Raw genomic sequence first — 23,857 nt, 5'->3', positions numbered from 1 at the left:
GTGTTTAGATTAGGAAACCCTTGGGGGAAAGTGCTCAAGATGGAAGATGGTTCAGAAGCAGAGAAGAGAATGAACTATGGCATGCTGATATGGAAAGAAGTGGGCCACCAGCTACTACACAGTGACCCAAGTACCCAGGATCCTTGAAAACCAGACACTATAGTGACTTAAACCCAAAGACTTCCTACTGGTAAAACTGTATCAAGGCCTGTCTTTGACTTCACTTTCAGAGTATCTCTGGCCATTACTGTAGCCAATCTCATAAAACAACTACTGAGAAGAGGCAAGTGTCCACGGCACACAACTAATGCCTGGCCACAGCACACATGACTGTGACTTTATTGATGAGAATGTGTACCTGTGTGTCCAGCCAGCTCACGACTCACACGTACATTCCCTTCACGAGTTTTCAGATTGTAAATGGAGCAGATGTTATCCAGGCCTCCGCAGGCCACGTAGTTCCCAGAAGGGGCATAAGCGCATGTCATGACCCACGAGGAGCGCAGAGGGATGGCATGGACCTGAAGGGCAGAACACACATGATGCGAGCACGCGGTCAGACACATCGCCTACCAACACTGTGATCCTGCTTCTTGTCTTCATCTGTCACTGCCCCAGAGGTGACACAGCAAGACATTGGCCAAAATTAGTTTGAAAATAATTTTTATCGGTGGCCAAATGAAGGAAAAATTTAATTAGAAATTCAGTGCTGCACAACAATTTAATGTAGAGTTTTTATTTTAATTGCTGCACTGCTTGGCTTTTAGGATTAGTTTCCTGACCAGGGATCAAACTCTGGCTTTTGGCAGTGAAAATGTGGCATCATAACCACTGGCCCATCAGAGAATCCCAAATGCAGGTTTATTAGTCAGGCAGGCACTTCAGGAATACCAGCAAAGCCTCCAAATTGAAATTACATATTAAGAAGAAAACATTTCATTGGCCTATCAAAATGACTATAAAATTAATTCACAAACTCAAGTATTTTTAGTGAAGTAATCAAACTAGACATTACTATAATTAATCCTACCACACCCCTGCCTGTGTCTGCGATTCAAGTACCACAATCTTTTTATACACATTTGGTATTCTCTAGCAAAATACAACTGAATTTTGTCTGCTATACACATTTAGACCAATGACAATATTTTTTTTTATTCAGTAAAGATTGAACAACCTTGGATTAAATTTTTTAAATAATTTATACTTTAAAATATAGTATCTTTCAGATTATTTCCTGTGAAAACTAGTCACTAATGGAAAACTATACTTTTGCATTTTTAAATACAACGAGATTTCCCATGAGCTAAAATTGGATTCCTGGCTCCTAGAAATATGGAAGAGGCCCTCCCTCCACCTGCTTTTAAGGAAGACCAACCATGGCCTAAGAGTGCAGCCTGGTAGCACAGGCCACACGTGCCAGCTACGTGACCAGGTTTCCACCTGGCCCAAACAACTTTACTCTAAAAGCGACACCCCTGTGCTCCTCCGCCCTCTCCTTTACAAATTGTGCATAAATGAACCCAGAGTTAAAACACCCGCCTTTGCCCGGGCTGGTCTTCAGGGCATGGTCTGCAGTGCCTACCTTGTTTGTGGTGTAGCTGTCCCAGATAATAAGTTTACCATCCTGCGAGGCACTGACTAGAAGCCTGGAGCAAAGAGACAAAAGCAAACTCATCAGCAACACTGGAGCCTCCCCAAAGACAGCAAATGAAAAGTATATTCTCACGACAACTAATACATACTTCAAAGTTACATTCCCTTCAGATAATCCCCAGCAAAGTTCTAATTGTTAGACCAACTCTGAAAGCATGAGAAGAAAACACCCTCACAGGTAAGAGTGCAGGCCCAGCCGCAGCCCCTCAGCTATTCAGATAAGACACGCTGGTTGCCTAGAGCTGCTCTCTCGTGGTTTCTGGTTACCATACACCAGATCTGAAGCCCACAGATCTTTCAAGAGTAAAGGTGGTAGGAAATATTTAGTATATAATTTTATGTTCCATTTTGACACATAAAAAGCATAAACATAAAGGACTAATAAGTTTTTAGATACTCAGAATTTATAACCCATTTCTCACCAAAATGGGAATCCAGGTCTCCTAGAACCATGAAGGAACTCGTTTCCCACCTGCCTTGAAAAGAGATGCCAATCTAAAGCACAGCTGTGCCTGGTCCCACAGAAGAGCCTAACGAACATTTTCTGTGCCAAGTTTCTTGCTCCGGTCAGTTGGGCTAAGTACGGACCGCGTGTGATGAAGAGGTGCTTTGTCTGCATTTGTAGAGATCGACAGGATGTTGCCAAAGGAAAGCATGACCAATAGGCAAAGGAACTGCAAACGCAAGTACTCCAGGAACCAGCCCCTCCTGGACAACCTGGGGACCCTGCCCTACAGGCGACGCTGCTCCAGGACGGGCGAGAAGGTACCCACGGAGAGACCTGTCAGTATGGTGGACAAGGAGAAGGGTCTGCCATTTCAGAGACTGCATCAAAACACGGCCTCAACCATCTCAGACACAAGTGCATTTGGCTTCTTGAACTGCTCAAACCTGAAGGTACCATCACTTGAGTCACTCTGACAACTGACCTTATGTTCTGATGCACAGACTCCTTCATGTGGAGTCTGGCAGGGAATACACATGTGTTCAGCTCTGCATGACAAACCTAATTCCAATGCAGGCTCCAACTCTATTATTTTGGGGATGCAATTTCTTAAAGCAAATCCCTGCCTTGAGGTGCAGTTATAAATACATCAGGCACTTGAAAGACCCTGTGTATCAGATCAAGGGTCACGTGGCAGCTCTATTACTTTCAGGCCCCTCTAAGTACAGGTTGGCTGGAACATCAGAGCCAACGTAAAGAAGCTCATCCCCTGGGAAGGTCACCTCTGAAAAGGTCTCCTCATCAGAAAGCTTAATATCTGCTGACGTGCCCAGGGTTGGAACCTTTAAGCAGCCCTGATCCCCCAGAAGGTGAGAGAAGACACACCTCTTAATCCCCAAGAGGACTGCCATGAGGCCCTGGCTCCTTCTGTCTCCCACTTCCTCGGAGCACAGAGGCAGAGCCAGGAGAAGGCCCAAAGCCCCAGTCTGGGTCCCAAGGCCTCCCCTTCCTGCACACTCACAAGCCTGGATGGATTAGCAGTGTTTCCCTCTCAACTGTATCACTTTGGCAGATTTCAGAAAAGGAAGAAAAGGTTTAACATTAATTCACATGATTGAAAGAGACTCTCAAACATTATAAAAAGTAGACTTCATATATAAAAATTACAATATATTGATAAACATATTATAAATACACATATAACATGTACTGACACAAGCGCGCCCACACACGTCACTGTGGGCATCTCCTACAGCTTTATCTCCCCTGAAAAATTTCTAAATTTATTCACTTGCTTTTAAAGTATTTATTTATTTGGCTGTGCCAGGTCTTAGCTGTGGCACACAGGATCTCCAATCTTCGTTGGGGCATGTGGGATCTAGTTCCCTGACCAGGAATCAAATACAGGCCCCTGCACTGGGAACGTGGAGTCTTAACTACTGGACCACCAGGCAAGTCCCTCTCCTATAGTTTTAAAATACAACCAGCTAACTAATGCGATAGTCTGAGAATACCCATGAACCACACAAATATAATAAAATAACTGGTATTCCCAAATTATTATTATGACTCATTAACCCTGAGTCATGAAAAAAAGTTGTATAATAAACTTTGATGTCTATGAAGATGCCATAAACAAAATGTACATCCGAAACATTAAAAAAAAAAAAATTCTGATGTTAAGAAAATTTTACTCTCCAGAAAACATGGCTATCTAGGGGAGAAAAGTCTCCAAAGGGCTCTGGATAGCAGGAGTTCTCCTTGGTATCATTTTTTGTTTTCCTAGTTTATGATTATAAAGCAGCCCTTGTGTAAGGGCATTACACCAGTAATTGCCATTTGAAAAGCAGCTGTACAACACACGTCCATGTACCCTACACTGTCCAAGAAAGTGAACAAGCCAGGTGGTGCCCAGCAGCCTTCCCGGTGCTCTGCCTCACCCTGCTCCGTGGGGACCACGACCCTGAACTGGAGCTGCTGCGTCCTCACGTTTGCACCTTCCACCACTGGATTCCCGAGCAGAGTTTGTGTTCGAACCAGAGGGCATGCAGAGCCTTGAGGATGTGGTCAGGACACCTGCATGATCTAGGGGCTCTCTGCCCACTAAGCCCCTCTCTTCATCGTCACAGCTCTGGCCACACACTTGCCATAGTTCTTCGAACACAGCTCTAGGTCACCTCTCAGGACACAAGTGATTGTCCATCCAACTTCCTGTCTAACCAGGACATTGATGTTAACACAGATCAGGAAAGACCCCAAGGGTAAGACACTATATGACTGCCATCTATTTTTTGAGAGAAGTAGTCTAAGATGGATGGATTAGTAAGGGCAATTTTCCTTTTTTCCTCTTCTATTCTTTCTGATCATTGCCATCATTAACAGGATCTAAGTTAGCTCTCATTTGCATTTGGAATTATATGGGATACTGTACAGAACAAACTAAAAATAGAATCTTTTGTTCTATAGCTGTTGACACACTAAAGCAGCCAATTTCACGAACAAAGAAAAAAATACCAAGCAGAAAATTCCTGACAATTAAAACATGAAAAAAATGCAACTCAGAGAAAAGCATCTGATGCTCAAAGTATAACATGTTAGGTATCTGAAAAAACACATTACAGTCACAACATCACATGGCTTTTTCTTTAATTATTTGGGAGGAAAAATGGAGAAAGATTCCCAGTACCATCCAACAGGAAGACAGAAGGAGCTGGATGGATTTCATTTCAGCAATGCTATAGGTGAAGGGAAACAGGGGACAAGGAAGGGGAAGGAGGCCCAGAGAGCAATGGGACTAGTCACTTAGAAAGAGGTGTGAACACAGGCAGAATTCAAGGAACAGAGGGATCACTAGAGAAAAGGGGGTGGGGCGGGCAGGCCAGGGAGAGGCAGAGAAAGCACCTCTCATGTACATGCTCCGTGCCCCAGTGCAGGCCCTCAGGAGACACGCAGCACTGTTTTAACTCTCCCGACACCACATGGACTGGCTTCTGATCCCTGAACCAGGTCACCAAAACCAGGAGAGGGTGTGGTCATGAGGCCACGAGAACAGGCTGGAAAGAAGGGCCATGGCACAGTGGGCAGGTCACCCCTCAAGGTGACACGGAGGGGATAGGTCAACCCCCAGGGGACACAGAGGACAAGCACCACCCCACCTGAGGTGGCACGGGCACTGTGCCATGGAGCTGGGAAGACAAAGTTGAGGGAAGGGTGGTGACAGGGGAACAGCAGTATGGCCAGCTGTCCTGCCTGCTACACGTCTGACAGCAGTGCCCAGTTTTTCCTTTACCAATCCCAGCCTGTGGGCTCCGACCCCATCCCCCTACCATGAATGCCCACATGCCAGCGTTCCCGCCCACACACCTGGAGTCGGTGCCCCAGTGCATGGCATAGATCTTGGCCAAATGTCCCCTCAGCGTCCTCCTGGTGCGCATCTGGATTCTTCCCACAGGGTCAATGTTGTTTGTGATCTTAAAAATAAAAGTTACCAAGAATTAACACTATGGGAGGCACACTCTCCCCCCGCCCCCACTGCCAAAGTCTCCTTCACACCCACTCTGCTCAGTAACACCACCACCCTCGATGGCTGTGCCTGCCTGGCTCCTGCCAGTTAGCCCAGCCTTGCTCCATCGTGAGGCCCCAGCCCAGGCCCAGCAGCTTGGTGCTGGCCCAGAGCCTCCTCCCCCTACCCCCATCAGCGTGCTAACTGGCCATCCAGGCCCAGTTCCTCCTGCCTCTGTCCGGCCCTCAAAGGCTGTTCTTCCTCCTAATTACAGCCTCCTCAGTTACGTCACCATCTAACAGGGTTCCAGGAACATAGACTGCTTGGTGCTGTGTGTGCTGAGCTGGACAAAAGTGGTCATCTCTTCTGTGCTCTGGAGTTTAAGGGACAAATTGCATGTGCACCTACTGTTCACCCAACACACAAGAACCTGATGTTCATGACTCTGGGTCGACAAATGGTGTGTCACCCATAGTGGTCTTTAAAAAATGTAGAGTCCGAGGTGCATCTGAGAATTCAAATGTAGGTGATCCCAGCAGTCTAACTTTAACTTATTGTTTAACCCCAATTAAACAATAGCTTCTAAAGCATTGATATGATGTAAAAAAATGTAATCACCCTCAACAGAAGAAGGAATATAATTTTTCTTTCACATTTCTGTTCATTGTTTGAGACAAAAAAATTTTTTTCAATGAGGTGAAATTCACCATCTGAAAATATATAATTTAGCAATATTTAGTATATTCACAACATTGTTCCACTGTCGGCGGTATCTGGTTCCAAACCATCTTCATCATCACCCCCAGAGGGAGCCCCTCATCCACCAAGTAGTCACTCCCTACAGCCTCCTTCTCAACCTTGGGTAAGCACGAATTTATTTTCTGTCTCTACAGGGTGATCTGTTCTGCACAGTTCATATACACAGAATCACACAACATGTGACCTCCTCTCACTGAGCACCCATGTCTTAAGGTTCACCCTTCTATAGCTGAGTAAGTCCCACTGTGTGGACAGGCTGTGCCTGGCCCTGCTCTCATCCCCTGAGGGCACACAGCTGCTGGGAGCATTCATATACTGGCTGGTCTGAGCATCAGCTCTAGTCTCTGGGTATGTACCTAGGAGTGGAGCCATGGGTCATAACTTGGGTTTAAATCTCTGAGAATCTGCCAAACTGGACTTTAGAAACTAAAGTTCTAAGGCAGACCTAATTAGGGAGGGAGAGGAACTTCAAAACATCCATATAGAAACTGTAATAATATTTACAACTCTGACCTCTGTAAGAGGACATAATTACTTAAGGCTAGAGAGGTATTTATGTTTTATCTAAAACTTACCACAGCCTATGCCCAGCATTGACAGTGACCTGCAAATGAGAACCTTCAAACAGGGGCCCCACCCTCGCTGTGCACCAAGTCAGAGCAGCTCCTTCCAGAGGCCCAGAGCAGACTCCACAAGCACCAGCCTCTATAGCAAGTCAGTGACTCTGCGTCAATGGTCCTTACCTGAGAGAGAGTCGCGTCTGCACACGCCTTCCGAGCATCCTGGGAAATGACAAGGACAATGGGACATTAGTGCTGCTCCCAGAACAGGCTCCCCCAGATCCAGGACGCAGTCTCAGTTAAAGTGAAAGTTGCTCAGTTGTGTCCAACTCTTTGCGACCCCATGGATATAAAGTCCATGGAATTCTCCAGGCCAGAATGCTAGAATGGGTAGCCATTCCTTTCTCCAAGGGATCTTCCCAATCCAGGGATAGAACCCAGGTCTCCCGCAATGCAGGTGAATTCTTTACCAGCTGAGCCACCAGGGAAGCCCAGGAAATACTGAAGTGAGTAGCCTATCCCTTCTCCAGGGGATCTTCCTGACTCAGGGTCAGGGTGTCCAGCACTGCAGGAGGATTCTTTACCAGCTGAGCTACACAAGGGAAGCAATCTCAGAGCCTCTACCAAGAGCCTCCCCACCCTGCCTCAAGCCCAGGGCATGGTGGACACAGAACCAGCCACACACGGACACATCTCAGCCTGCAGATCCCCGCCCCCATAGATCACCCCCCAACTAATGCACAGCACCCCTTGCCCACACCCCTCCCTGCAGACTCCAGCACCTCCCACAGCACTGCACCTGCGTCCTGAGTCGTGGGGCCCGAGAAACAATGTCTAAAAGCACTGAATGGCCAGCCCATGGAACTTTTCTTCTAGAATGTTAACTCAGGACTGTGTTTTCAAGCCTAACAATCACTGATGCTGACCTCTATGGAAAGGAGCAAAGGGTCTGGAGTCAAGGCACCCAAATCTCTGGCTGGTCATATCCTGCTGCTTGCTTTCTTTTTTGTGAAATGACCTTGTGAAGCAGGCAAGAAATGTAATAAAAAGGGATGTTCCTGAAGCTAATGAAGACGTCCTTGTTGTTCCTAAGCGATCCAAGCTGCTAGAAAATAAATCTGGAAATCTCAAATCTGGATATGAATTTTACAAACAAAAAGCCACACACTATGAAGGGAAATGAGACACTGGTTTGAAAGGGTAAGACTCTGAGTGTAGGAGTGGGGCCCAAGAAGAAAATTTGGGTGTAGGAATAATTTTAAAGGAAACTGACAATTTCTCATAAAACTCTGCCATTGTGTAGCCATCTGCCCACCTGCGCTCACTGATACACATCTGAATGCTCATGTGAACGCTCCTGAAGGCGTCCAGGAGACCTTCTCCAGGGGCCAACAGCCTCACTGCTAATCATTTTAACTTCAAGAAGCTGGTGGTAGTATTTACCAACCTAGAACATGGAGACATACTCAAAGAGATTGCTATTATAAATGTACCAAATAGCTAGATTCCAAATTCAACTTAAATTATCCTATTAGAAGCCACTCTGCTCCATTAATTCTGCCTATTTAATTACACAATTAAAACAGGAAAATTATATAATTGAGTATTTCTGTGCCAGCACCTACCCTGGTGTCAGGACCAGGCGGAGGGGAGATCCCAAGCAGCAGGTCTCCCATGCGTGGTTTTGTTATGGTCCCTATGTTCAGTATTCACTTCTGAATACCGTTCTTACTGATGTTATACAAGGCTTTCAATTTTTAAAAAGACAAGTATTTAAAAAAAAAATTTTGGCCATGTCATATGTGGCCTGTGGGATCTTAGTTCCCTGACCAGGGACTGAACCCAGACCACCGCAGTGAAAGCCTGGAGTCCTGACCACAGACACCAGGGAAGGCCCTGGGTGGGACACTAGACAAGAATTAAAGGAAAAAGCAAACCAAGGACATAAGCAGCTTCGCCCTGGTTAGTGTCCAGAGATTAAAATGGATTTTGTGATGTCCACAGCAGACTGTGATGACACAAGAGAACAGAGAAAAATCATTTTAGAAACTAAACACAGGACCCACAAGTGCTGGTGTAAAAGTCTGCAGCACTCCTCAGGACAAGCATCTACACTGTGCAGAGAGCCTTCTCATAGGAGCCATCTCTGCAGCTGCTTAAGACTGACAGTGCTGTTCAGCACTCTTCAGACTCAAGTCCAACTAAACAGCCTGGGGCAATGTTCACAATGGCTTATTGTTTAGCTGAGGCGGTCTGTCTGTGCTGAGAAAAATCACCACCGTGCCCCTCCACAGAGGAGATCACCCTGGCCTACAGTCAGTCAGGCCGTATCTGGGTGGATGTCCCGCCACCATAGCACAGCACGTGGTGAGGCCATCCACCTGGGCCACAGTAACTGCAGTGCCTGCACATGCCACACGGCCCGGGGTGCTCACTGGCAGGGTTAGCCCTGGAGCTCTCCTTCATCTGTCAGAAGCTCGTGTGTCTGACACGCACCACATTTCAGTCAGCGTTCTTCACTGACACTACCACAGGTCAGATGAGATGGTGCCTTGGGGTCTTTCAGCTGAAATACCAATCTAAGAAAAAGAGACCCTCCAAGTGTCATCCACCATTTCCTGTTGGACTCATTGTGTCTGCATTCTTTAACAAGTACGTGTTTCTTGGGCAAGCAGGAAAAAAGGTTTTCCTTAGCTAGAGAAAGTCTTCCATTCCCGTTTGATGTACTGCCAATTCTGTTTTGTGCAAAGAAAAAGAAACCGGCAGGGCTTCAAAGGCAGGGCTGTTCAGCTCTTTGGCTCTACCTGTGGACAGTCCATGGGGAGGGGAGGCCACGAAGATGCCAGAGGTGCACACTGAGGCAGTTTTGTGCTAGAAACACTGAACTGGCAAGACTCAGCACCAAGAGTGTGCAATAAATGTACTTATTAATTACATGTCAATATGGTAATCTTATATATACTGGTTTAGATACAGTTGCTAAAAATTAATCCTACTGGTTTCCTTGTACAGTTTTCAAGTCCATACATGGCTCACAGGACAGACCTGTCCCCTATGAGGAGGGCTGCATGTGCTTCACGAAAATGGGTTAAGATGCAATACTCACTTTCAACCTTTATTTTTTCCCATAATATTTGGATTTTTTTTTAAACCTATACCATACAAACTTTATTTGCTACAAATAGATCTGAACCCATTATTTATGAACAACAATTTGTTGTTAGAATAACAAAGTTCTGATTTCTATATTCCAGAGTGTGGCTGGACGTATTAAATCTGCTATGTCTTCCTTATTCTTATTGAGCTATACTGTATCTTTTAACTGTTGAGACTGGAAATTCTTACAGTAGAAGGATCTCTTCTGTCTCCTCTTTGGTGCATATCTCAAATAATCCCCTTATCTTTTCTCAAGCTCAGTTAAGAAGCTGGCTAAAATGACACTGGTCTTTCCTTCCAATTACCATCAGGCCCTTGGAGCATATAATTGGTCATTTAAAAGGAAATAATTAGGTTTCCCTTTGAAATACCCGTGGCTCTGAAGCATGCCTCTGCAAACCCACCAGCAGACTGCATGCAGGGGTGGTGAGGAGGTGCTGGACAACTCTGCAACTGTCCTTCTTTCCAACGGGCAGCTGGACGGGACCCAGCCATTTTTATCTTCAAGTCAGTGTCTCCAACAGCCAAAACCCTCCCTAGGGAGCACTCAAGAACAAATCACCCACACCTACAATACTTCTATTATTGTTGACACTCTTGCCTTTAAACAAGTTTCCTGCTCTCAACTCAGGGGTCACAGTGGGGAAGCAGACACCACACTCTGTACGGTGGCCAAAAGAAGGTCCCGCAGCTAATTCCCAAGGTTAAGAAAAGAGGCTCTGAAAGATGTCTATCATTTCTATGGAAACATTCTACGTGTATTCAAGCAACAATATACTAGGAAAAAATCCTGAAAATAAGATACTAGGCCAAACATCTGGATCTATAGTTTCTACATCCTGGGCCAATTAAGATTCAATTTCAATCCGAAACAAGGAATAACCATTCTGAAACCCATCTTTCCTTAAAATGGTAACATCACACCTGAAATCCAAATGATTAATAAAATGAAGCATACAGGTAGTTTACGTACTCTAATTTGGTTTTTAAGCTGTTCGGCCTCCTGCCGTAACTGGTCAAGTTCACTCATCTTCTAATCTTAGTGCTCTTCAAAGCCACCTCAACGAATCTGAGATCTGAAAGAGAAAAACATGTACCAAAAATGAATAAACAATGACTGAGTCATTTAATGAAGCTGGTGAGAAAAGGGAATTGAAATTTTGAGAGCTGTGGTTTCTTTATAAGTCAGAGAACTTTTCTTTAGTCTTCATCAGAACACGTAAAATGCCCACAAGTGCTGGGTCAGCAGAGTTTAAGTACTCTTGTATATGAGTCTCGAAAAATGACAGTGTCCAGCAGACAGCACAGAAGGTGGTGGTGGGCTGAAAGAGAGAAAGTCTGTCTAGAAACAGTTTTCACCAAGGATCTGGACCTCACTATAAACTCAAGAACCTAAGAGTGATGTTTAGAACAGCTCTCACGTGAAAACTCAGGGCAGTTAGTTCAGGATGGGGCACAGCGGCCACCTGGCAACCTAGCACCTCAAAGGCATGTTGATGACTCTGAACCCATGACTGCCCAGGGGACATCAGCAGGTCACAGAGCAATCCCAGAAGGACTCAGCTTGGTGTCCAGCAGGCCTCTGATTCAGGACAACTTACTCTCCCACCAAAATGGGCTCTGGGATCCCAAGAGACTCAGAAGCATCACTGCAGCCCTTCCAGGCACAGGCCCAAGTGGGCTCAGTACAAGCAATCCTGCTGCCTACTCCTGCCCCAGCCCCACCCCTAGGCTCATGAGACACTATTCTTGAAATCACTGTCAAAACAAAATTATCTGTTAAACAAGAGATGTATTTTCCCAGGGGAATGCCATAGTTGGGGGTTGCATTTCTGACCAAGAACATAGCTGTTAAGTCAATCCTAACTGTGACCAACAAAGCCAAAGAAACAATCACAAACATCTTTTAATCACTTAAGAACACAATTAGCTCCCACCTGCAAGCACAGCATATTGCAAGGGTCTCAATTTCCTATGCAAATACAGAGGGGGAGATTCTTCCATCCTCGATTTTGTGTGAAAGTCACAAGGTTATTATAATATATATCAGATATTTAATTAAAAGTGTCCCTTATTTTCTTGAGACTGGAGCACATTTGGGGGAAATTATCTGGATGACCCAAGAAACACAGTTGTTAGTTCCCTGACTTTAGACTTTCTTTTCCCTCACAAAAAATAATTGTGATATAGTTTGTATTGATGTATATTTATTGAGAAAATAAGAATACTTTCCCCAGTAAAAAGCACCTTTGAAAAGGATGTTATATCCTGGTTGCTGCCCTCACCTGCCCCTGCAGCCCTGGTCTATTCACGGAACAAATCCCACTGGCTGCTGGGCGCACCGCGCAGGAAGCACAGAAGTGCTGGGATTCCAAAGACAGCAAGGCCCTAGCACTGACCCTAAAAGGGGATCCGCACCACTGCCAGGAAAGGACTAATGGGTAGGGCCGGACGTGGGACTGAGGCATCTCGGTAGGACAGTCAAAGGCAGGGGAGGCAAGCCCAAGTGACGAGAGAGGCGCTGCTTCAAGGGGGTGCTGTAAGTTTCACTCTCGCAGACCCCCAGCACCTCCCTGGACAAGTGGAGCTCAGCTGAAGCTACCCTCCACGATAACTGGGCTGATTCTTTCATCTTCACATATAAACTCAAAGGACTGCAGCTGATGAATATTAATGTGTGAAGTAACAGGGCCAAGAGAACACGAAATCATTTCAAAATAGAAAGCTGTGCTGATGTGCCCCTAAGCTTCCAGACTGTGCTGCACACCCCACCCTCCTGAGCACGTGCATCCATACGTGATCAGTTATTATTATAAGGAACAGTCCGCTGAGTCGGGGGTAGTTTTGCCCCAGTAACACCCCCGCCCCCACCAGTAAACAACTGTTCTTAGTCTGTGGATAAGCGACTTCCTTCAATCCTTCCAAAATCCACATGAAGAAAACTAACAACTAACATTATCATGAGGTACACTGAATTAAATGGTGAGTTTTAGTCAATAAACCATACATTCTGATCTTAATTTAAACACTAAAAAGCTGAGCTAGTTTTTAAGTAAGGAAAACCCAATAAACTCCTAGGATCAAGATAAACAGGTCAAGACCCAAATTCTAGTATTAGGTGGAATAGCTCTTGAGATCTTAAAATTAAATATTTCTTTTAACTAGATGCTCTTTTTTACATATTATAAAAGAATATATACATGATAATTATCCAGACGTATTGCTTCAAACTAGAGAAATTAACTTACTGAAAACCTAAATATCTTTAAAATGACAAACTCCAATTCAGTTACCTCACAAAATTTCAGAAGCAGTAACAGTACTTGCTGACTTCAACCTTCAACCACAAGCAAAGAGAATAAAACCAGATCTATTTCTTTCATCATTAAATTATTAACATTGCCTTTTGATTACAGTTCTGTCTATGGTCAGTGTCCACAGTTAAATCTCAAGAGACTCAAAATTCGTATTTGTTAATATTTAAAGAAAAGGTGCTCAGTAGTGTCCCACTCTTTGTGACCCTGTGGACTGCAGCCTGCCAGGCTCCTCTGTCCATCAGATTTTTCAGGCAAGAATACTGGAGTGGGTCGCCATTTCCTTCTCCTTGGGAATCTTTCCCACCCAGGGATAAAACCTGGGTCTCCGGCATTGCTGAAAGATTCTTTAACCAATTAAGCGACCAGGCTACTACCAATAAGAGTCCAGAAAGGTCCAAAATTTTTTATCTTACAGTCTGGTGAGAAAGAGAAACTACTGGCAGACATTTAAAACAAAATTCAGCCATATTCTATATTCTGCCATGTTGAAGAAGGTGTCTGTAGAGGGACTTTCCCTGATGAGGGGTGCCGGGGGGCCCTGGGGTTCACTCTGACCTGGCACTAACCAGGGCCTCCTCCTTCCCGGGCTAATGGATACTGAACTGGCCTCACAGGATGTGCATGAAAGGACCAGGCAGTGAGGACTCCCCCAAAGAGAAGCCGGCACCCCAAGGAGAGCAAGGAGCATGCACACACGTGCAGAACAAACTGAAAGGAAGCAGAACAACTCTGAACTCCCACAAACTGAAACCCCAAATGCTCTTTTGTGGAGAGACAGCAAATGCAATAAATGGGGTACAGGAATGTACATAAAGGATGAAACTTCTCCTTTTGTGTCTATAAAAAGACTACACATCTATGCTCACATAAGTAAGCAATCTTTTTTCTACATACATGAGAAAATGTTAATGGTTATTTTTGGAGAAACACAGGAATAGTGGGCAGTTCTGATTTTTTCACATTATCATATATATATGTATGGATAAGAGAAAAAGAAAAATTATGTATATGTATATAATATGTATACATGTAAGTTAACCAGTTATCTGGGCCTTGAACCAAGAAGCACTTACAATTTTTCCTCCATTTTTCAGTTTAAAAAAAAAGAGCAAACTAGTTGATATTAACTTTTTACTGGATGAACTACTAAATATCACTAATAACAATAATGAAGACAGCATAAAAACCCTGAAAAATGCTCATTATATGTGAAATGAAAAACAAACGTGTGTCTAATAATTTTAGCTATTTTAAGACCAAAACATAAGAACAGCATTTTTGTTAGAATTACTGGCTATACTTTTCTCTTTTTCCCAAAGGCTGGATATGCCATTCAAATTCCTTTGATGACAAAGACGAATGAACACTGAAGGTTTCACTTACATGTGGCGTCTCTGCTGCTCTCCTCACTGTCCTCAGTCCCCCAGAGCCTCCAGGAAGCCCACCATCGGTTACGTGGCCTAGGCTCCTTCTCTCCTCCAGGGCCAAAGTCACAACTAAGTACTGGCCATGCTGACTCAGCACCCTGATCAGTCTAATCCACTAAGACAGGACCTGCTGAGAGCCTCACTTCTGTTCTTTGTGACCCACATCTGCCACTAGCTTTCACCTGTTTAGGAAACATTTTCCACAGAAATGTAAAGTAAAAGCAAGTACTGTGAAATGATATGTCCAGCAGTGGCTTCAAGCAGCTTCACAGCCTAGCAAGAGCCCAGTCCTCTCCACTGTATCAAAGTATAATTTGGGGTTTGGTTTTGTACAGACAAGGAAGGTGACGTCCACCCCTCACTCTCCAGTCTGGTCTGCGAGTGCAGGGGTGGAGAAGAGCACTAGTGAGACCACTGCAAAGGGCTCCGGAAGCCTTCCTGTGATCAGCGGTCAGATCACGAAGTGCACCCTCCACGAAGGAGCCAAGAACAGGCGGGCTCAGCCCACTGAAGGGCAGGCAGCCAAGACACCAACCACCAGGGCCCCTGCTGCACGTAACTGCCTGGGGAAGCAGCAGCCCTGATGGTACCCTGTGCCCCAGGGGCAGGAGTCTGCTAACCTGTTTGGCCAAACGGGTTCCACACCTCACCTCCAAATAAAGCAGCATTTGGAGAGAGGAGTTTGCATGAGGCATTTAAACCAATTTCACCAGCTTTTCTTTTTTTTCCCTTTATTCCCAAATCCAAGTTAATCTCCGAAATTGAGGCAGCACAACTCCACAGGGCAAGGTACACGGCACCGGACACCTCCTCCCAGGGCACCCCCAGGCTTCCCCGGGGTGGGAAGTAGATGCTGACAGAGTTAAGAATAAAATGCTGGGTCTGAAATTCGATTAAAAAAAACTGAGGAGGGAAACAGGAGGGCATAGAAAAACACATCCAGCCAAAACTTGGTAATTGCTTTAGTTTGGTGATAGGAGGTCCTTACGCTATTTATTAACTTTTTCTATGTTTCAATTTTCCATTAGAATAGTTTCTTTTTGAATGGTAAGAGACCTTGAATCGATTTAAAATCCAAATGTACAGAAAAAACCAGGACAACCTGAATATGGTCTGGGTATCTGATGACAAGGAGTCGCAGCTCTTCTGTTCGTTGTCACAATGAAGCTAAAACCCATAACCATAAGATGTGCTTCTTACTTCTGAGGGAAATGAGACTCTGATAGGAAGAAGGGAGGTTAAACAAAACTAGGAGAATTTTGTTCGAGCTGCATGATTTTAGGTAATATTCTTCTTTTAATCTATGTTTGAACATTCTTTTAATAATTTTTTTTAAAAGTCATTTTTTCTTGGTACTGTTTCACTGCAAGTATATATGCAATTTGTCATGTGTCTCATTTTAAAAATATAGACGCATAGGTATTCCTCAAGCAGATCGTATTGTATTTTGACATGGATCACGCTGCCATGTTAGCTGGTTGTTTGTGAGAGTCAGTCCCAATAATGCCCAAATTTGTCTGAACAACTCAATGGTTGACCCTGGAGGCTTATATGATTCAAAAGTGATAAAAAATAAGTTTTGATGAAACATTCGTTATCTTCTAAGAAGTATCCAACACTCAGTAAGCCATAGTTAGCTTTTATACCGGTAAAGATGGTAATGGAGACGAAGACAGGAGATCCTATTACATCTACAATTCTCATCTGGCTCCGGATTTAAAAAGCATCCAGCAAATTCTTACATATGTTCTTTGACACTGTGTTACATTTTCTTAGAATGCAATGACTTAGGACTTCCCTGGTGGTCCAGGGGATAGGAATATGCCTGCCAATGCAGGAGGCATGGGTTCCATCCCTGGTATGGGAAGATCCCACATGCCCCAAGTCAACTGAGCCCATGGACTGCAACAAGAGAAACCAGCCCAACTAGAAAGCAGTCCCTGCTCACCCCAACTGCAGAAAGCCCACACACAGTAACGAAGACTCTGAGCAGCCAAAAATAAGATAATAAATGAAAAAAAAAAATTTTTAATGCAATGATTTAAATAGTCTGCCCCCAACATCTAAGCTATCTCATGAGATTTTCCTGTTTCTCAATTTTCTGATGCAAATTTTATTTATTTTTTAGCCAAACCACACGGCAGATATGTGGGATCTTAGTTCCCTGATCAGGGATCAAATCCACAAACCCTGCATTAGAAGTGCAGGGTCTTAAGTGTTGGACTGCCAGGGAAGCCCCCCAAATACAAGTTTTTAAAGAAAAAGCACAGCCCCCATTTAGTGTTTACTGCTAGACAATGCATACAGGGGAGACTTGCTTCTCACATTCTACATTTAAGACAATGTAGCATAGCCTCCTTCTCAATCTACTATCTAAGGCCAATTTAAGCATATTCCCTGAAGCATCAGTACAACCTAAAAATGTAAGCATTCTCACCAGAAATCAATTGATACAATGATGATATATTAGTTCTGTAAATAGAAAAAAAAAGATACAACATAGACTCTATTGGGAAAGTGAATTTACCTATTAGAGCTACAAAGGTCTGATTGGCTCCAGGTCCCCAGCTGATGTTCTCTAAGCAGGAAGAGGAGTCTCAGTGTGTGCTGAATCACTTTAGTCCTGTCCAACTCTTTGCGACCCCATGAACTGCAGCCCATCAGGCTCCTGTCCATGGGATTCTCCACGCAAGAATACTGGAGTGGGTTGCCATGCCCTCCTCCAGGGGATCTTCCTGACCCAGGGATTGAAACCACATCTCTTATGTCTCCTGTGTTGGCAAGCAGGTTCTTTACCGTTAGTGCCACCTAGGAAGCCCCTTCAGTTTACTATCTTTTGAAAATAAATGTTCTCATACTTTCAAATCATAATAAAACATACACAGATAAATTCACAAAGTCACTGACAGCCAAAAGCCACTTCCACGCAAACTGAATTTCTGGGAACCTGTGTATCAATTTAAGAAACCCATGCACACCGACATCAGGGGAGAGGAAAAGCCCCTGGTGCCATGCAGGTATCTGGTCTGCTGCCTGGAAGTGGCTCCTACATCTTCCAGAACACACTTCCCTGGTTTCCCAAGATCCGGCACCAGTCCTTGAGTGAGAAGGACCATCACAGGGCTAAAAGCACCCAGAGGGGTTTACTGTCTAACAAAAGCTAATCACACATCAGGAACTCCCCAGCATTCCAGTGGTTAGGACTTGGCACTCTGCTTGTCAGGCTCACGTTTGCTCTCTGGCTGAGGAACTGAAATCCAACAAGCTGCTCAAAGCCATCCTCTCCCACCAAAACAGTTTCTTTAAAAAACCAACCATGTACCTGAAGACAGTAGGAAAGTACTCTGGCTCCATGGACAGACTGCAGAGCACACAGAAAGTAAAAAAGTACCTTTTGTAATGCCGCTCCATCCTCCCTACACAGAAATGGTATCAAGTACTGCCGATTCCCTATTTTGTTTACTAAAGCCCATTACTTAGAAGGCACTATCTAGTTTTACCACCATACAGAAGGTAATTATGGTTCCTATGCAATGTCACATTTGGAAATAGTAACTTTTCTATCTTCAAAATAGTAAAATGCAAATAAAGAATTTACATTTCATAATAAAACATCTGATAAGAAGCATGTTATAGAAAGCTTTTAAAAAGTTGCAAACATACTGCTATTGTACTGAATAATTTAAAACTCAGATTTATTTAACCTAGCACATGAATACTATTTTGCGCCTGCTAAGAAAATTCTTGAACCAGAAAGGAACATGCATCTCAGTCCACCTTGCATTTATAGGTAACAAAGCACTGGAGCAGACCTAGGAGACCCCAGGGCCCTGGCAGCACTGCACAGTGGGAGCCGAGGAGCCCAAGCAGGCAGGGTGCAGGGTGCAGCGGGCGGGTTCCAAAAGGGGAGAGCCCACCTGCTGCCCAGAGCCCACCTTTGCAGGCTGTCTCCCGCACAACCTGTGCGTCCAGGAAGCCTCTGCGGCTTCCAAATGCTCATTGGCGCATGGGGAGACTCCCCTCGCCCAGACTCAGGTCTCCCCAGCCTCCCTGTAAGAGTCAGGAAGTTCTGATCTAACGATTTCAGAGCCAAATTTAATACACAATGGACGCCATCTAAGACGCCTGCACCTGGAAGGAAGGAAGGGCTAAACGGGAAAAGTGGTCGGACTGAAGTCAGCCGCACGCGACAGAGGCCCCTCTGAGGGGCTGCCACCCTCACGTTGGGGGAAGACTGCTCTCCACCATGCCACATGCACACCACTGCGCAGATAATCTCTGTCTTTACACTCACTCCCGGCAAACTACGATGAACTCCACTGGGTGTCCCGCGTGTCTTAGCAGGCCTTGCTGGTGGAGGCAGTGTGGCTGCACGTGGCAGGGGTTGCACATCCATCCCCCAGGCCTGACACTCGTCGGCAGGTGTAACCCCTCTGTGTCTGGCTTTTGGTCTGAAAATGGAGACAAAAACAATCCCTACCTCACAGGCCACAAGGACTCAATGAGGATCCAAAAAGGTCCTTAACAACTGACTGAACCACAGCGAAGTCTCACTAAATAGAACTTGTTACAAAAGCAGTTAACAGGATTTTCCACCTGAAATGATTTAGTAACAGAAAACCACCTCTTCCTTCACCTGCCACACTTCCTACCCAGCCAGTGAAATAGGTCTCCACAGTGGTGGAACTATGCCTAACAGTGGCTGCCAGGGTAACTAACCAGGGACTCATCAGGTTGAGGCTAGGCAGCTCATATGCTAACTGTTCCTTCAGTTTAAAATATCTTTATTTAAAGTAAGTAACACAACAAAACAGATAGTTTGATACATTCTGAAACATTAACACACCTCTGAAACCACACCTCCCTGAAGACAACTAACACGGCCACACCCCAAGTCTCCTGTGCCGCTCTGTAACTGCCCCCCACCCCCCAGCACCCATGCGTCTGCTTTCTGTCACTTTACACAGGCAAATCCCACAGGACGCACCCTCCTGTGCTCTGGCTGTGCACCCTCAGCATGGTCTCTACAGGGACACCTGCCCTCATCCCTCCTGGGTAAGCACCAGATCATGCGACCAGCATGCACTCAGCATATTCAGAAACTGCCAAGCTGTCTTCAGCGTGGCTACACCGTTTTTCAGGCCCCTGTCCGTGCGCTCGCCCTGGGTGCACTTGGTGCGTCTTCTCCACTGTAGCCACTGGAGTAGGTGGTTAGTGGTGTCTCGATGTGGTTTTAATTTGCATTTCCCAATGGCTAATAATTCTGACCATCTTTTCACATGCTCATCTGCTATCTCATTATATCCTCTGGTGAAATGTCTGCTCAAATCACTTGCCTTTGTACTGGGTTGTTTTCTTAATACTGTATTTTAAGAGTGCTTTACTTATTCTGGACACAAGTTACCTAGAAGACATGTGATCTGTTAATATTTTCTGTGGCCTGTCTTTTCATCCTCTTCAGTGTCTTAGAAGGAGCAGGCATTTTTAAATTTGCCGCCAAGTCCAATTTAAAAATGTTCTCTTTAATGGTCTGTGTCTTTGATGTCACTAAGAAATCCTTGCCTCAGAATTCCCTGGCAGTCCAGCGGTTAGGACTCCATACTTTCACTGCTGAGGACAGGGTCTGATCCCTGGCTGGGGAACCAAGATCCCACAAATTGCATGGTGGCAAAAAAAAAGAAAAAGAAATCCTTGCCTAACCGCAAGTCCTGCCTGGAGAATCCCAGGGATGGCGGAGCCTGGTGGGCTGCCGTCTATGGGGTCGCACAGAGTCGGACACGACTGAAGTGACTTAGCAGCAACTTAGCAACCCAAAGTCTCAATGATTTTTCTATGTTTTCATGTAGAGGTTTTCTAGTATTAGGCTTTACGTTAAGTTCTATGATTCATCTTGGGTTAATTCCTGTCTGTGGTGTCAATTTCACCTTTTATATATGGATACCCAACTGTCTGAGCACCTAACTCATTCAATTTAGTTTTGCTTTCTAATTTTAAATTATTTCAACTTGTGAAGAGTTGGAAGAAAAACATAAAGAACTGGATGCCCTCACCTAGTTACCCCTAACAACTGCGACACTTTTGCTTTATCTCTCCCACCTCATACAAACATACTGGAGTTTTTTCTGGATTTCATGGCTTCACCTTCAATCTGTATCATCAGCTGGTACTCCAACTAAGACTTGATTACAAAGAGGCTCTCCCGCTTTCTCCTGGAAGAAGTTGGAGAAATACTGCTCTTGTCCAGAATGTGGACCATCAACTCCAGAACCTCACCCCTTCATGCTGAACAATGGAGGGAACCTCGGAAGAAAACATCTTTCTCTGGATCAGTCTAGTCTGAAAACCAGCACTGGCTTAAAACAGAGATGGGCAAAACTATAACAAAAACCAGGTTCTTAAAAAGAAAAAAGAAAACCCTGGAGAAATGTAAACATTCTATTCTAAAAACTGATAAAATCAAATTATATCAAAATTACCTTAATTCAGAAGTGCTGCTGGTTTCTGTTCTCCCAAACATGTAAAATTGTCTGCAACAGAGAAAAGGCTGTATTTGCATTGATTAAGGTTGTGAGGCACAATATTCCATACACTTTAAGAAGCCATGAATTCGCCCCTTCCTTGTCACCATTTCTTTCCCCTGAATCACTGAACAGTACTTTGTATTAACAGCGTTAAGTTCTTCAATGTGGAAAAGAAGAAAAATCTCAATTTCTTAAAAAAAAAAAAAAAAAAAACAAACCCTTAAAAATGCCTTAGGGAAAATACTTTGAATTAAACTGAAAAGAATCAGGGGGAAGGTGTTACCAGAAAAATTACAGCAACAACAAAAACAGAAAAATCACTGTAATTCAAGACACTTCTAAGATTAACCTCCCCCAGATGATCTTATGTGAATGTCCCCTCAGTGCAGGCAAGTCCACCTGGACAGACACCCTGCCCACCCCTCCAGCTGCCTCGGTACCATCCAAAACGGACCTCCTGTCCAGAATGCCAGGGCAGAAGACATGGCAATGAGCCTCCAGACCTGCCTCTCATCATACTGCAGCCAGTACAAAAATAAATTCCATTCTAGATTTCTTTGGAAATGCCTGCTTGTTCTTTCCCAGAAACTAAGTTTCGATACATTTTAACATGCTCTGGTAATCTCTCCAAATGATACTCTGTCTGGAAGGGCCACTTTGGGATGTTTCACAGGTTACCTCCTGCCTAGTGATCAATTCACTATTATGCTTACAAACTCCCATACATGCATCTAATCTGGGCGCTGGGACAGGCATCAACAAGCTGAAATGTCCCCCAGCTGAACTGTGAATTCTAAGGCACTTATTTAACAAAACAGTTTTACTGTTGAATTATGCTGCATATGTTATAAGCAAGCACATACTATTTATCCAGCAATAAAAGTTAAGTATGGAAGAAACAGTGTGGGGATTCCTCAAAAAGCTAATCACAGACCCACCGCACGACCCAGCAATTCTACATGCAGTTATACGCCCAAAGAACTGAAAATAGGCACTCAGTCCCCACACATGGATGTCCACAGCAGCGCTAGTCACAGCTGCCAAAAGGTAGCAACAGCCCAAATATCAGCAGATGAACAAACAAATGAGGCCCAGCCAACACAGTGGAATCTTGTTCATTCACAGAACAGAATGAAGTGCTGATACAGGGACAACACCTTGAAAACATTACGCTATGTCAAGAAGCCGGACACAAAAGGTCACATACTGTATGGTTGTTTACATGAAACACCCAGAACAGGCAAACCCACAAAGACAGAAGGCAGGGGTTGCAGGGACTCTGTGCACAATAACAAGGACACAGGCTCCTCCTGGGGAGATGGTGTTCTGAAATTAGGGAGACGCAATGGCTGCACAGCTCTGTGAATTACTAAAATGCCACTGATTGTCCACTTCAAAATGGTTTTATGAATTTTACCTTGGATGAGAGGAGGAAAAAGTGCTGTTAACAGGTGCATGGAAAAACAAAACCAGGGACTTCGCACTGCAGATACAGGAGGCAGGGGTTTGATCCCTGGTGAGGGAACTAAGGTCCCACATACCTTGGAGGCCAAAAGATCAGAGAGAAGGAAGAGAGGAAAAACAAAACCCAAGCCAACCAGCAGGTATGGAATAAGAGGGAGACAGGGCAGACTATGGCTCACGCTCACAAACCTACTCAGCGGAGCTCTGAGGAGTGGGCACCGAAGGCTTCACCCAGACATCAAATTTAAAAAAGGGGAATGCAACCTTGGCACAGCTGACTTTTGAGACTGCTTGTTCTCTGTGGTGGGAGCTGCCCCATCTCCTGGGAGGTATTCAGCATCTGGCTGGCCCCAGCACCCGTTCCCCAGCTGTGACAACCCCCAATCTCCAGATACCACTAATCATTCCATGGGGAGAGCAATACTGGTCCCAGGTGACAGCCACTCCTTCAAGGTGACTGCTGCCCTCAACTGGATCTCCAAATGCAAGTCCTTTCAGGGATTTTTCACATCAAGAGACAAGAAGACAAAAGTATAGAATAGTCAGAAAAACGCATCACAAGTTTGATCTAATTCAAAGGCCTAGACTGTCTTGTGCCCAAAGAATGAAACAAAGTTCAAGTTGCCTATTCTGTGGGAGCCGAGAACATTTGCCCTCTAGCTACAGAGGGTGCTGAGAGCACCTCTGAATCCCTCCCATTCCCACCCCACTGCCTGAGATTCACAGGGAGTGCTGCCCAGACTCAATTCTGGGTGAATACAAGACTCAAGTGTGGGTCTTCTTCTGACTGCCCAGCCCATAGAACCCAGTAGAGGGAACAAGACCACAGTCTCAGACAGCAGCGTATATTCAGTTCAGTTCACTCAGTCGTGTCCAACTCTTTGTGACCCCATGGATTGTAGCATGCCAAGCTTCCCTGTCCATCACCAACTCCTGGAGCCTACTCAAACTCACATCCATTCAGTCGGTGATGCCATCCAACCATCTCATCCTCTGTCGTCCCCTTCTCCTCCTGCGTTCAATCTTTCCTAGCATCAGGATCTTTTCTAG

The 23,857-nt window shown here is 44.8% G+C and overlaps 1 protein-coding gene across 3 annotated transcripts in view; it reads right to left on the bottom strand.

Moving 5' to 3' along the window:
- GNB1 (G protein subunit beta 1) overlaps positions 1-23,857 on the bottom strand; it is a 75,734-nt gene that overhangs the window by 11,111 nt on the left and 40,766 nt on the right. For 2 of the 3 annotated variants that reach the window (XM_018060496.1, XM_018060493.1), the window contains exons 2-7: positions 21,299-21,349; positions 11,052-11,154; positions 7,106-7,144; positions 5,465-5,571; positions 1,586-1,649; positions 359-521 (exon numbers count right to left, since the gene is read on the bottom strand). In XM_018060496.1, the coding sequence (XP_017915985.1) occupies positions 359-521; positions 1,586-1,649; positions 5,465-5,571; positions 7,106-7,144; positions 11,052-11,108 (430 nt within the window). In that variant the 5' untranslated portion in view covers positions 11,109-11,154; positions 21,299-21,349. The remainder of the gene's footprint in view (positions 1-358; positions 522-1,585; positions 1,650-5,464; positions 5,572-7,105; positions 7,145-11,051; positions 11,155-21,298; positions 21,350-23,857) is intronic. The other variant, XM_018060494.1, reaches the window with a different exon arrangement.

This window comes from Capra hircus, chromosome 16, assembly GCF_001704415.2.
Source record: "Capra hircus breed San Clemente chromosome 16, ASM170441v1, whole genome shotgun sequence".
In the NCBI taxonomy this organism is placed as follows: Eukaryota; Metazoa; Chordata; class Mammalia; order Artiodactyla; family Bovidae; genus Capra; species Capra hircus.
The sequence above is the reverse complement of the archived record's forward strand: the minus strand, read 5'-3'. Positions and strand labels throughout refer to the sequence as shown.